General features: G+C 46.1%; 6 protein-coding genes across 6 annotated transcripts; 3 read left to right on the top strand and 3 right to left on the bottom strand.

Moving 5' to 3' along the window:
- Window positions 1-489: 489 nt before the first annotated feature.
- FOIG_11436 (uncharacterized protein) lies at window positions 490-2,506 on the top strand. The gene is made up of 4 exons (XM_031212001.1): window positions 490-854; window positions 902-1,401; window positions 1,465-1,600; window positions 1,652-2,506. The coding sequence occupies exons 1-4, from the start codon at window positions 612-614 to the stop codon at window positions 2,366-2,368; spliced, it is 1,596 nt and encodes a 531-aa protein (XP_031057978.1). The 5' UTR covers window positions 490-611; the 3' UTR covers window positions 2,369-2,506.
- A 426-nt stretch (window positions 2,507-2,932) lies between these two features.
- On the bottom strand, window positions 2,933-3,970 carry FOIG_11435 (uncharacterized protein; the record flags this gene model as incomplete). The annotated part of the gene is made up of 2 exons (XM_031212000.1): window positions 2,933-3,397; window positions 3,449-3,970. 2 exons carry the CDS (start codon window positions 3,968-3,970, stop codon window positions 2,933-2,935), a joined length of 987 nt encoding a protein of 328 aa, XP_031057977.1.
- A 339-nt stretch (window positions 3,971-4,309) lies between these two features.
- Window positions 4,310-5,723, top strand: FOIG_11434 (uncharacterized protein; the record flags this gene model as incomplete). Its single annotated transcript, XM_031211999.1, has 3 exons — window positions 4,310-4,395; window positions 4,451-5,551; window positions 5,597-5,723. The coding sequence occupies 3 exons, from the start codon at window positions 4,310-4,312 to the stop codon at window positions 5,721-5,723; spliced, it is 1,314 nt and encodes a 437-aa protein (XP_031057976.1).
- Window positions 5,724-5,841: 118 nt separating this feature from the next.
- Window positions 5,842-7,676, bottom strand: FOIG_11433 (uncharacterized protein; the record flags this gene model as incomplete). The annotated part of the gene is made up of 3 exons (XM_031211998.1): window positions 5,842-5,963; window positions 6,027-7,518; window positions 7,572-7,676. The coding sequence occupies 3 exons, from the start codon at window positions 7,674-7,676 to the stop codon at window positions 5,842-5,844; spliced, it is 1,719 nt and encodes a 572-aa protein (XP_031057975.1).
- A 525-nt stretch (window positions 7,677-8,201) lies between these two features.
- FOIG_11432 (scytalone dehydratase) lies at window positions 8,202-8,883 on the bottom strand (the record flags this gene model as incomplete). The annotated part of the gene is made up of 4 exons (XM_031211997.1): window positions 8,202-8,579; window positions 8,636-8,677; window positions 8,730-8,785; window positions 8,856-8,883. 4 exons carry the CDS (start codon window positions 8,881-8,883, stop codon window positions 8,220-8,222), a joined length of 486 nt encoding a protein of 161 aa, XP_031057974.1. The 3' UTR covers window positions 8,202-8,219.
- A 472-nt stretch (window positions 8,884-9,355) lies between these two features.
- Window positions 9,356-11,353, top strand: FOIG_11431 (uncharacterized protein; the record flags this gene model as incomplete). Its single annotated transcript, XM_031211996.1, has 3 exons — window positions 9,356-10,337; window positions 10,436-10,746; window positions 10,796-11,353. The coding sequence occupies 3 exons, from the start codon at window positions 9,356-9,358 to the stop codon at window positions 11,351-11,353; spliced, it is 1,851 nt and encodes a 616-aa protein (XP_031057973.1).
- Between the last annotated feature and the right edge of the window lie 1,943 nt (window positions 11,354-13,296).

Here is a 13,296-nt window from a genome sequence, read left to right as displayed (position 1 = left end):
TTCACTGACGTCTGTCGGCTTCGGCATCAAATAGCCAGTCTACCAGTGATCCACGGCCACTCCGACCCAACTCCCCTCGCCAAGCTGTTCCATCATTGATCAAGAGCCATCAGTAAGTCCCACCAGAAGCATGTAACTGATGCATCCCAAGCCTCCCACGTTATCACTCACCCTCAATCACCCAATGAGTACGTGACAAGAATGTTAACCAATCAGTGACGCCCTGCGACAAGGATATCTCCGAGCAAGGTTGTCCGCCCTCGTCATGTAAGCGAAGTCCTGCAGCAGACTCTGAATCATGACGAGATATTTCCAAGAAGTCGATCCGACCCTAGATAGGACTCTTGCATACAGAACAAAATCGATCGCCATCAGGCGGCAGCATTCTCACACAAGTAATTGGCTCCCCAAAGTCTTTGGGTTGGATCCTAAAAAGTGACGGTCGCATCCTCGAGGTGGGGCGGGGATTAACAAGGTATTGTGGTCTTTGCTCCAGCCAACATTCTTTTACCCTTGACCTCATCCCTCATCTTAGCGAGACCTTTACAAGCAGCTTTAGCCTCCACTTTTGGGATAATTCATCATTCTTTCCAATCTCAGGCTTTGTCACAATGGCTGTTGATCTCGCTACTACCGCCCAGGCGTTTCTGCCTCGGGTTGTTGTTTACACAATCATTGGTACCACTGCAGCATGGCTGCTACACCTCATGCAACCTGCTTTTCAAGCGGCACTCTCCAAGGATTACCAGAAGTTCAACTGGGCTGGTGATAAGAAAGGTGTCGGTACATTCATGAAGGCATCATATGAAGTTGCTCTTAAGTCTCAAGAATATTTCAAGGAGACTCATCGCAAGGTAGGCTATACTGTTTGCCCTTTGGGGTCCAACGCTTATAAGACTAGATTCTTGAAGCTGGCCATGGAGGTATTCAGCTCGTTCCAATCCCCCACTGCAGCACGGGCTTCATGCTCATGGTGCCAAAGCAGCTGCTGAATGAATATGTCAAACAACCTGAGAATGACATTTCTCTCAAGAGATATACTCTCCAAGCCCTTGTACCTGACTACACTACCCTTGGTCCTCATATCGTCATTCACCCCGTCTACAGAAATGTTGTTCACAAAGAGCTCTACCAGAAGGTCGCAGACAAAATGCTCATGGTCAATGAGGAGATGCAGGCTGCTCTAGATGACAATGTCGCCTCAAAGCTTGACTCCAATGGTGTTGTGCAGATAAATATGTGGGATACAGCGAGTGCTATTCTCAGCAGATCTGCCAACCGTATTATCTCAGGTCAGCCTTTGTGTGACAACAAAGAGTACAGAGATGCTACCGCTGAATACGCCGCCACATTCTTTGCGTCAGCGCTGTACGCCAGATTTATCCCACCATTTCTTCGCCCGTAAGCAGCCCCAATACAATGATTTCTTGTCAGTTTTAGTGATAGGTTGCTGACATCCTACAGGCTTCTGCTGCCTTACATGTGTCGCCCGTTGATGCAATGCATTGAGACAGCTGCCAAGCACGCGACGCCCGTGCTGAAAGAGCGCATGGCTATTATTGATGCGGCTGAAGAAAAGGACATCGAACCAGATCTCCCTGTAAGTTGGAAGATATACCGGTTGTTTTTGACAGCGGCTGATATTTCCCAGAATGACATGCTGAGCGCTATCATCCTGGCCGCCAAAAAGGACCCCTACGGGCCATCAGAGTACGAGCCAATGGTCATCGTCGCCAGAATGATGGTTCTAAACTTTGTCCAATCGTACACTAACCTCGTCACAATGACCAATTTGGTATATGACCTCATCTCACTCCCCGCAGGCGACTACGAAGCCATGATCAGCGACTTGCGTGCCGAGATAAGCCAGGAAATGGCAAAAGGCGATGCATTTTCACATGAATTCTTCCAAAGGTTGACGCTAATGGACTCTCTCATCCGGGAGAGCATTCGCTACAACCCAATTGGTGAGACGGGCATTGAGCGAGCCGTGGGTAAACAGGGCGGCTTCACTTTCTCCAACGGCATCCATGTGCCGCAGGGTGCCATCCTTGCTGCACCTATCAAGGCCTATCAGAGAGATGAGAGGACATACCCTGGCGGGTTTAATCCCCGTCGATCAATGGAAGATCCGGAGCATCCTAAGATGACGGATATTTCGCCGGACTTTTTGAACTTTGGACTTGGAAGGGGTGCATGTCCTGGAAGGTTCTTTACTAGCAACTTGCTTAAGCTTACGCTGACGCATTTGCTTATGGATTACGACTTTGAGAGATTGGACAAGAGACCGGAGAACGTTCGCAAGGTTACAATTGACGAGCCATGCGGACGATTCCTCATTACGTTGAAGAAGAGGAACTATGCTTGAAATGGCTTAGATAGATCTCGGCATGTATGTAGAGCAAACTGTAGTAAGAAATTAGTCTCAGTCATATCCCAATAGAGCAATGAGTGACAGGAATGTCAAGTCCGATCGCAACATACGCCCAAACACGATAGACCAGAGCCAAATGCCTCAGTAGACAGACTCTTGAGCATGCATCAACACATTGAAAGCCCAGAGGATCACCTCCTCTTCCCTAGTCCTTTCTCATTAACCCCTCCATGGCATATTTCATGATCCTGATTCCACTTCCCCACGGGATATCCCCACTTACAGCGTTGACACCCCGCATAGATAGAACATGGACGTTGATCCTTCACCCCGCAGATGACAAGGCAGCAGAATAAAAATCTTGGCAGAGAACATCAAAAGAGGATGAATGCAGCGGCGCATATGCATATTGTAATCTAATCCCTCAAACTTGTGATCTTGATGTAGGATCATGCAAGCCAAGTTTCCAAGATAATTTGGTACTTTTGTAAATTCCCGCCTACTCGTCCCCTGAGTATCTACATTATGCAGTGGTAACCAGTATTGCAACCCAGCAGTTCATGATGAATCCTCACGGACAAATTCCAGCAAGGCATTTGTGACTTCGGCACGTCGTTCGAGCATGATCCAGTGTCCCGCTCCTTCGAGAACCAGTTCTTTGTAGCCCTTGCTTGCATATGGTGTGATGCCCCTCCCAATTTGGTCCGCCCGTGTCACCATATCTCCCCCGCCGCAGATACTAAAAACTGGAACTTTGAGCATGCGTTGCTCGTTCGTCAGTGGATCCTCATCTGTTGCTTGGATCCCACGCATGAGGGAACGGTAGTAGTTGAGCAGGCCTTTGATGGCGTCCTTACGTCTGTTGATTTCGAGCCAACGGGTCCTGTCCTGTTCTACGAGGAATGGAGGGAGGGGACATGTCTTATTTGAGGTCAGCCATTCTCGAGTTCCATTGATGGCTGCAAGGCCTGTTATCCAGAGGGCGTTGTCGTCGGCGTATGCAAGGTGGAAGAATGACTCTAGCTACAAGAAGTCAGTGAATTGGTTCGATAGGACAATGGGCCCAGCACATACATGATCAAGAATAACCCGCTCGGCATCATATGAGTTAAAGAAGTACCAGTAACCCAACTGCATATACCCAAGCTCCTTCTGGCTCCAAACGTTCAGTCCATCAATGTCAAAGAACACTCCAGGCGCTGTGTAGCCTGCCGACATGAACACCAGCTTGGAAAATCTCTCAGGGTGCCAAACAACAACTCTAGACATGACCATCGATCCCCAGTCATGTGAGACGCCAATGACTTTGTCGACCTTCTCATGGTCTAGCAATTCTATAAAGTGCCCACTAAGACGCTTCAAATTGTAAGCTTCAACGTCGGAGCGCTTGTCAGAATCGCCATAGCCGAGACAATCTGGGGCAATGACTCCATAACCTGCTTCTGAGAGGTCCTTGAATTGATATCGCCAGTCGTAGCGCGAAGACGGGCAGCCGTGAATGAAGAGAAATGTTTCTTTGCTGTCCTTGGCAGGGATGTAGTCGTAGGCATAAGTATCACCATCGTGGGTGGTGAATCGCTTGTCGAAATTGTCCATGATTCACAAGAAATAAGCGTAAGCAACGAGATTTACGAATCAGAGTGAGACACCAATTGAACTGTGATGGTTTGAACTGATTTGTCCGAGTCAAGGAAGCACTGAAAGTCTGAGCTATAAAAGCTGGGCGTGGCGGTGCGCTAAAGCTCAGTGAGCTGGTGCCTATATCTCTGTCACTGTCAAGGGTTATTCACTGGCCCCGCTGTCAGATATTAGCCTCTACGGCTGTCTCGGACAGAGCACCACAGCAGTGACAAAATCAACTCCAGCAAAGCAGACAGCGCTGATAACCTTCACTCATCACCCAAAGTGGCTACCGAGATCACATCTCCTCGCAAAATGGCATCGAAATCAGAGCCTCTTCCTGCTAAAATGCCTGTAGCACTAGTGGACCAAGAAGAAGCGCTTCAAAACACAGGAGAGAGGTGTGACAAGAAAACCGAGCATACCTCATACAAACTGACTGAATTAATTTACTAGTAACACGACCTCGTATCTCAAAGCGAAAGAAGATGGCCTAGCATTCTGGACGGAGCACACCAAACCGGTTCTCACCTCTCTTCTCAAATCCGTTGGAGATTACACTCCCGAACAACAAGCTGCTCATCTTGAGTTCCTTGACAACTATATCATCCCGAGCATGGGGCGTGCGCCTGAAAAGTACCGTGCAAGATCACTCCTGACCCCAAATGGCTCACCATTCGAAACCAGTCTCAACAATAGTGACAGCGGCAAGTCATACGTGCGCTTCTGCTACGAACCTGTGTTTCCAGGCTCAGATGGTGTCACTGAAGATCCCATTCCAAGAATTGCCGAGAAGACAGGTGCTGATCTCCGCTGGTTCAATCAATTTGCTGCCGAGTTCTACCCGTCGGAGGAAGATGCTGTGACTCTGGCGGAGAAGATGCCAAAGGATACTATTCGCATACCCAAGGTGTTTCTGGCCTTTGACCTCAAAGATGACAAGCAGACTATGAAGGCATATTTCTACCCTGTTATCAAGTGGATGACAGCAAAGCAGAACTCGGACAGAGCTGGGTTTGACCTCATCCGACGACTTGATCCCCTCGGTCCATCGTTTGGACCTGCCATCGACACGATCGAGAAGTACCAGAGCAAGCTGTATCAAGATCCACCACTTACTGTGGTCATTGGTATCGACTGCATAAGTCCCGAAGAAGGCCCCCGAGTCAAGATCTACATCGAACCTCAGTCCAACACCTGGGAAGCAGTTGTACAACATGTCACCCTAGGAGGCCAAGTAACAGACAAAATGACAATGGATGGTCTAGCAATTCTTCGCGATATGTGGCATATCCTCATAAACGAGCCAGAGGACAAGGAGTTTGATGAGAAGTTCTCAAAGAGAATATTAGAAGACAAGCCAGATGTTAGTGGAGCATGCTTCAGCTGGGAACTCAAGCCTGGCCAGGACGTCCCTGACGTCAAGATTTATGTCCCTTTGAATCAGTACTTCAAGAATGACAAGTATGCTACCGAAGCAATGGAGAAAGTGTTTAGGAAGAGAGGATGGGCCTGGGGCATAGAGGGCACATACAAGAAGATTGTGTCGGATGCATAGTAAGCAACTACTGATCAAGACGATCATGATACTAACAACTGTAGTGGGAGCGATGTTGTCGACGATATGGTTGAGACGCCAACTGAGCATACCTTTGTCTCATTCAACTTCTCCCAGAAGAAGGGGGCGTACATGACAACATATGTGGCACCATTTGTGAGGTTTCCTTAAATGGGCATTGCGATGTTGGAGAAACGTGGCTAATAATAAAGAAATGGAATTAATGTCCCGCACTATCGTACTAATATTGATGACTCTGGAATGTCCCTGTCACGGGATGTATAGCCTCCTAAGCAGAATCGCCTGGACTCTTCGTCCTCTTCTCGATCTCTACAACCTCTGTATCCGGTGCAATGGGCGCGTCGATCTGGGAAGTAAACTTCTCAGTGGGATCGCGTAGAAAGAAACCGGCTAAGACGAATGATTAGCAATCAAATTCTCCCTGAGGTTCACTTGTCTTTGTTATCCACTCACCGATGCTAGCGACGAGACATAGACTCGCAGTGGTCAACCAGACACCGCGAAAGCTTACACGGTAAGCTTCCAGAAGACCATCGACCCCGGCGTGAATTATTTCTGGAGAAATGCCGTGAATCTGTTTGAGCGCCACTGTATCGTTATGGGCAAGGGCGGGTATGAGTTGAGGCAACTCCCTTTCGGGGAAGCCAAGTGGCAAGACAGCATGAGATATCTTGGGTCCCAAGTTGGATGAGAACCCATTAGAGAAGATAGCGTTGAATACGGCCAACCCAACAGACCCTCCCAAACTTCTGACAGAGATCATAAGACCGGATGTAATCGCGATCAATTCTCGAGGTGTTGCAAAATGAGCTACTGTAATCAGCGCTGGCATGCAAACACCCAATCCGAGACCTAGAGTTATGGGGTATATCCAGATGAGGGCTTGGGGTGTGGACTTGGAGACAGTAGCCATCAGGACCATAAACAGGGTCTTGAAGCCAAAGGCCAGGATAATCGGGAAACGCAAAGCCTTACTGATGGAGCACCATATACCGCTCACGATGGCAGAAATACACAGAGCTATGAAGGCCATGCTGTACTGGGCCCCGATGATAAGATTATCGGTTGCAAAGAGAACACTGACTTCAAAGGCGAAATAGTTGTTGCCACAGTGGAATGCCATGCCCTCGGCAAAGATGCAACCCAAAGCTAGTGCAAAGTTCCGATCGCGAAAGAGACGACGATGAAACATGCCGTTCTTTTTTATCGATGTCTCATAGACGATAAGGGCCACTCCCGAAAGTACACCAATGAGAAATGTGGCCAGTACATGGGCGTCAGTCCATGAATATGGGTTCCCACTCCAAGCGAGAGACATGCAGAAGAGGACAAGCGCAGGAGTCAAGAAGCCGTACCCGACCCAGTCCAGGTTACGCATTTTCTCTGATACGCTGAGAACAATTTCCAAGGCTCTCGGAGGCGGGTTGTAAAAGAATTGACATGCGACTGTCGCAACTGCATATATGCCAGCAACCATATACCAGTAGGCCCGGAAGCCATCATGATGCTCATGTCTAGTCAACACGCCACCAATCAAAAGGCCGACAATGGCTCCCAGAGAAGCTGAAACATTGATACTGCCCTGTGCCCAAGGACGATACTTGCGAGCAACGACCTCAGAAGAAATGGCATGGAGAAGCGGCTGCGCACCGAATGAGATGCCTGAAACGGCAAATCCAGCGATGGCTGTACCGGAAGATGAAGCTTTAGCTATAATGAGAGACCCGACAAAGCCACAGCTCGTTAAGCAAACTAGTATCGTCTTGCGACCCCAGAGATCGGCGGCTTGAGAAGCAGGAATGCCAAGAAGGGTTGTCAAGATTGCGATCACTTCACTGTACCAGACAGAATCGTGGGAGCCGCCAACAACAGCGGAGATGTCTCTGGTCAAGGCACCAGATCCAACGACATTGGCAACATGGACGAAGTATACCAGATTGATCGACTAGAAGCAATTCTCAGCTCACAATTGTGAAAGAGGATGAAGATAGCACTTACAAGTAATAACAGCAAACTCTTCATAGACACCTTACTATTCCCCTGAACTTCACTTCTAACTTCATTGGCCCTTTCGCTATGCTCACACGAAGATCTATCAGACATGATTAAACAGTGTAGAAGTTAAATGAATGTCGTGAAGGAAACCAAGCCTTGGAACATTTCTGGAAACCTGTCTTGGTAGTTATAAGCCATGAGGAGACGGCATCTGGGGTCCTGCGCATTGACGTTGTATTTCCGTCTTGAACCTTATTTTGGTACATTAACCTTAGTTTCATGATGTTGATGTTTCGAACAGAAAGGTCATGGCGCAAACTTGCCTATCGCGTTATGCTTTCTAGCGCGAACGGGCGCAGTCTTGGTGATGATAAGTAACGCGCTTTGACTGTCACTTGCAGCTCGGAGTTTTGCTCCAGTTTTAATTCGATCAGACTAAATTCTCTTTTCTATATGCATTAGCACTATATACTGTGTTTATCCAGGCATGAAACGAGGGAGATGAGAAGTAGAGTTTTCTTTGATCTTAGCCGTTGAGACGCATTTCTCAACATCAACGATCGGGATTTATCTGGACATCAAGGGCATGAACGACATTGATTAGAAAAGTGCTTGAACTCTATTCGAGCTATCGCGTATTATAAACACACTTTACTGGCTTCCTTTGAAAATCTTAGAAAAATCATGCTCATTCCAGTACATGGTCGGCTTCAAGCCCGCCAACTTCCATTCGCCATCAACCTTTGCATAAGTATGTTGCATAACAGCATGGCAGTGGCCCTTGGCCTCAACAGTCTTCTTATCGGGCCCTGTGTATCGCTGGTGGGCAGCTCGGAGCTGGTGGGTACCGACTATACGGCCATCTGAGAGAACTTCATATTTGGAAGCCCCGATAAAATGCTGGCTGTCAACAAGAGCGTCGCCAACGAATCCCGGGTCTGAAACCATGGCGACAAAGTCTTTAGCTGGCATGGCATCCCACTTTTCACCCGTCACGACGGTATAATCGACCTTGAGGATATCATATTAGCAGAAAAATGTCAAAGTGTTTTTTCGGGAACTCATACAACCAGTTCCGGGGCGACGATACTGGCCAGGCGATCCCAGTCCTGCAAGTCGGTTAGATAAGTTTGGTCCTTAACATGGAATGACCGTACAAACCTTTGCGTCGAGACTGTCTCCCCAGTCGAAAGTAATTGCAGCAACCTGCAGGGCATCTATTTTATATAGTTTATTAACATCGTTCGCTCAGATCGAAAGGTAGTGACTGGCTCGAAGGCCACTAACCAGCGGGATCGACTCTTGAAGTAACCATGGCGCCGATATATGAGCGACGACAGATATGGAGCGACTAATAGCCGTGTATAGGCTTGAAGGACGGAGTAATGATATCGATCGGTTCAAGGAAAGCTTTGGAGAATTAAAAGTCAATGAGAGAAACATCATTATTATGGATTACGGAACTTCCGATCTCATTCCGTCGGTATCCCGATAGCGGATTTTCCCCGCCTCTAACTAAAATCGGTCAAGTCTGCCAACTGACCTTGTGTGTCCTGGCATGGGTAAGACGGCTTTGAGCTGGCTTAGATATGCAGCAGCAACTGCCGAGAACCCTTATGCCAGCCCGGCAGGTCCGGCTGTCTAGGAGCGGAGAAGTCGAATAAGAATATGTCCAACTCAGAAGCATTTTATAAGATGGTCTTTAGGTGCGCTACATGGTTCTATTCCATCTGCATCTTCTAGAAGATAGCACTTGATCAAATCATCTCACCCTTTCATATATCGAAATGATACCAACTACTCACCCACCTGTCAAACCCCAGAGAATTCAGGAACTATTCCCCGATGCCATCATATCAAAAATCACTCCAGCACCTGAGCACCCCCGTTACAATTATGACGGTTTCGACCCGGGACGTCGAGTTCTAGAAGCAGGTCATGTCCGCTATCCGGGTCGCAGGCCGTTCGGTGTACGAACTATATATGAGCGAGACCAAGCCATTATTGTTCGCGATGGCGCTCGCCTATACGCAGATATCTTCCGCCCCCAGTCATCAGATACACAGCCTGTCCCGTGTATCCTTCCGTGGAGCCCGTACGGTAAAACTGGGACTGGTCCTCAAAATTACGACTTCATGGCACCCTATCGAGCGGGAATCGCCCTTGATCGCACATCAGGCTATGAAAAGTTTGAGGCCCCAGATCCTGCCGACTGGGCCGGACGTGGCTATGCTGTGTTGAATATTGATGCTCGTGGTGCTGGGCATAGCGAAGGAGTTATCGCACGCTGGGGCATTCAAGAAGCAGAAGACATTTACGATGTCATCGACTGGCTGTCTAAACAGCATTGGTGCAACGGCTCTGTCGTTATGGCAGGAAATTCATGGTTGGCTATATCGCAAATCAACTTTGCTTCAAGAATGCACCACCCGGCACTGAAAGCGATTGCACCCTGGGAAGGTTATACGGACCTGTATCGTCACTACGTTGCCAGGGGTGGACGCCCGCATATTCCTGGCTTTCACCGGATGATCTCAAATGGCCTTGCAGGGCCTGAAGGTGTTGAGAATGTTGTGGCTATGCTGAAGAAACATCCGTTGTACGACGACTACTGGGAGGCCAAGAGAATTCCTGTGGAGAGCATCTACAATATTCCCATGTACGTTGTTGCTTCGTACTCAAGCATGTTACACACGTATGGCTCGTTCCAGACTTTCCGACAAGCCAAGACAGAAAAGAAGTGGCTTCGTGTCCATCCGTATCAAGAGTGTAAGAAAAACTGGTTTCTTTAGTCCTTTCCGTACCACTGCGTGTAGTCTGAGCCTATACTCATGATTGAACGTCGCTGATTGACTATGAGCTAATAGGGTACGACATGTATCGACAATCCGTGTCGGATGAACTTCAACAATTCTTTGACTTCTATTGCAAGCCTGGCAGTGTCAAAGACACCAACTGGGAAACCTTAACACCCAAGGTTCGCCTTTCACTTCTCGGCTTTGAGGCAGATGGAAGTTCCGCGACGACTGTTGTTGAAAGGCATGAGCAGAGTTACCCGCTTGCAAGACAAAGGCTACGAACCGTATTCCTAGACGGAAAAACAGGAAAGCTGGTGGATACAAGGCCAGATCAGGAATCCATAAAGTCATATGAAGGAAAGAGTTTGACTGGTAGATTGGTGAGCCTTTATTGCCTCGGGAGCATACACAGGACTCACCAATTGTTAGACCTTTACAGCTACGTTTGACGTCGCAACTGAGCTGGCTGGTTACCCAAAGGTAGTGCTACACATGTCATGCCCTGATCATGATGATTTCGACGTCGTTGTGCAGATCCGCAAGATTGACAACAAAGGCCGGCAGCTCTCACATCTCAACTACCCTTGTCCTGTTGCTATTGACGAGGTACCCGATGTAAACACGGCGAAAACTTTAGGCCCGCAGGGCTTCCTTCGAGCTTCGCACAGCGTCTCTCTTAATGGAGATGGCGGGCCTGTTGTTTCCGACGATCTGTCGCGCAAGACAGACGTTTTGTACAGCCACCGCGTTCGACAGCCCATCAGTCCGGGTACAATTGTCCGCCTAGAGATCCCAATCTGGCCGGTTGGGATGGTATTTGCTGCTGGAGAGGGCATAGCACTGAACGTTTCTGGACATGATATGTGCCTGCCTGAGACTGACTTGTGTCGCTTGACAGAACCAGAGGATGAGAATGTCGGGCGGCATTATGTTCATACTGGAGGGAAGTACGACAGCCATTTGATCATTCCTGTTATAATGGGGTAGTGCAGTTAGCTTCAGTTATACAGGAGCTGCTACCACTCGATCTTGTCAATTGGGCGTTTTTTTGGGAACCCATCATCTACAACGCTCAATAGGATGAGAGTATCCGTGCAGTTCATAATGTTCACATTTCTTCCTCACTACCAAGGCAAGCCTCAGAAAGCAACGAAAAAAGAAGCCTGTCAGACGTCCATCAATGCCCGCCCCAAAAGCGCGCCCGAAGGCGGACCGCTCTTAGGGCCGAGATCATCAAGAGTAACATCTCTCTATACAGCGGCCACTCAAAGAGCAACCACCGCCATCCTTGCGGACAGATCGAGAGGACCAAAAGGGGTATTCACTCTGGGGCATCGAGGATATTCATTCATCAACCAGGGTGGGATCTGTGGCTCTTTTAGGGAACCAAGAGAAGGTCGAATACTATAGAAATGATTCTCTGAAGTATTGTCGACATGAAGAAGAAAAGAAGAAAAGTCCAAATGGTCGGCGACAGAGCAGACTTTTATAGAGGTGCTGTGGGGGACTCATACCCGCATAACCGGCTATGCGTTTAGTATCACGTGTTTTTCGCATAACCGGTTATGCAGATAAGGCCACGTAAGCTTCTTTGGTCAAATCTGCATAACTGGGGGACTATTAGTTAATTTATCTTCCTATTATATTTATATTACTAATAAAGTAATTACCGACTTTCTGCTTTATAATTAAACTTTATCTATATAATTAGTATTTAAATAAGTAATATTAAGCTCTTAGTCCTTTCTGTTGCCGATGAATTAGTAAGATAGTAGCCTAATGATGTTCTTCCCCTAGAGGTATTATATTTATTATAAGAAGCCCTTCTTATAGATATTAATAAGTAGGTAAAGGCTTAAGGATATGCCTTTATAATAAGGCGTATAATATATATGGTAAATAGAAGACTATATATATACTTTAGCTGTAACTATAGCAGAGGTAAATATATACTAATTCCTGATTCTAAGAGGAAGAGGAAGTATACTACTTAATATATAGGGTGTAAGTTCTCTGTAATAGGAAAAGAGAGCCTTTATAAGAGTAAATAGAGTTTTTAATATTATCTTAATCCCTCTTACTCTTATTATAATTATAAGCCTATTATTAGAAGTGGTATTATATATATAACTTACTAAAAGCTCTCTAATAAAGATATCCTTATGGTTAAAAAGCTTACTCTTGCTAGTGTTAAATAATACTAAATTAAGACCTACCTATTGCAGAATATAGAGGTATTATTTATTAACTTAGATCTTATAAATTATATTTCTTAAGTAAAGCAAGACCTTACTAATAGATAGAGCTATATAATTACTTTGCTTTAATATCTTAATTTATAGGGCTTTTAGAGTTATTATCTTATTAGAAAGGATTCTTAACTATAGTTAGTTATGTTTATTTATCTAGAATTACTCTAATTTGCTAGGTTATACCCTAAGGTACTTATAGTTAATTATACCTATAAGACTAATAAGTATAAGATACCTCTCCTTAATATAGTTAATATTAATGCTATAGGGAGTACCTTTTATATTATATTTATATATCTTAGTGGCAAGGAAAAAGAGGACTTTGCCTAGGCTCTTAGGGTATTATAAGATTTATATAATACTAATAATATTTCTTATCCTTTAGTTATACTAACTAATTAATATCTTACTTATATAAATACTATTATATCCCTTCTCTGCTTTCTAGTATTAAAGGTTATACTCTGCCTTTGGTATATTAATAGAGTAGTCTTGACCTTCTATATAAGTGGCTTTATAAAGGGCAAGGATAATAAAGAGGGATAAGAGGCATAGAAGGAATTCTATAATAGTTAGTATATGCTTATAGCCTTAAAGTCATAGGCTATATATAATAAGAGACTAAAGGTCTTTCTGCTTTAGTATACTTATTTATATCTAAAGGAGGTAGATTACCTT

Source organism: Fusarium odoratissimum (genome assembly GCF_000260195.1).
Source record: "Fusarium odoratissimum NRRL 54006 unplaced genomic scaffold supercont1.22, whole genome shotgun sequence".
In the NCBI taxonomy this organism is placed as follows: Eukaryota; Fungi; Ascomycota; class Sordariomycetes; order Hypocreales; family Nectriaceae; genus Fusarium; species Fusarium odoratissimum.
Note: the sequence above shows the minus strand (reverse complement) of the source record. Positions and strands in the feature narration are given on the sequence as shown.

What these genes read in the sequence shown, in the direction of transcription:
- FOIG_11436 (XM_031212001.1), top strand. Translation starts at nt 612, where the DNA reads ATGGCTGTTGATCTCGCTACTACCGCCCAGGCGTTTCTGCCTCGGGTT. An exon ending in TCAAGGAGACTCATCGCAAG is followed by an intron (nt 855 to 901) that starts GTAGGCTATACT and finishes TTATAAGACTAG; the next exon opens with ATTCTTGAAGCTGGCCATGG. An exon ending in ACATCGAACCAGATCTCCCT is followed by an intron (nt 1,601 to 1,651) that starts GTAAGTTGGAAG and finishes GATATTTCCCAG; the next exon opens with AATGACATGCTGAGCGCTAT.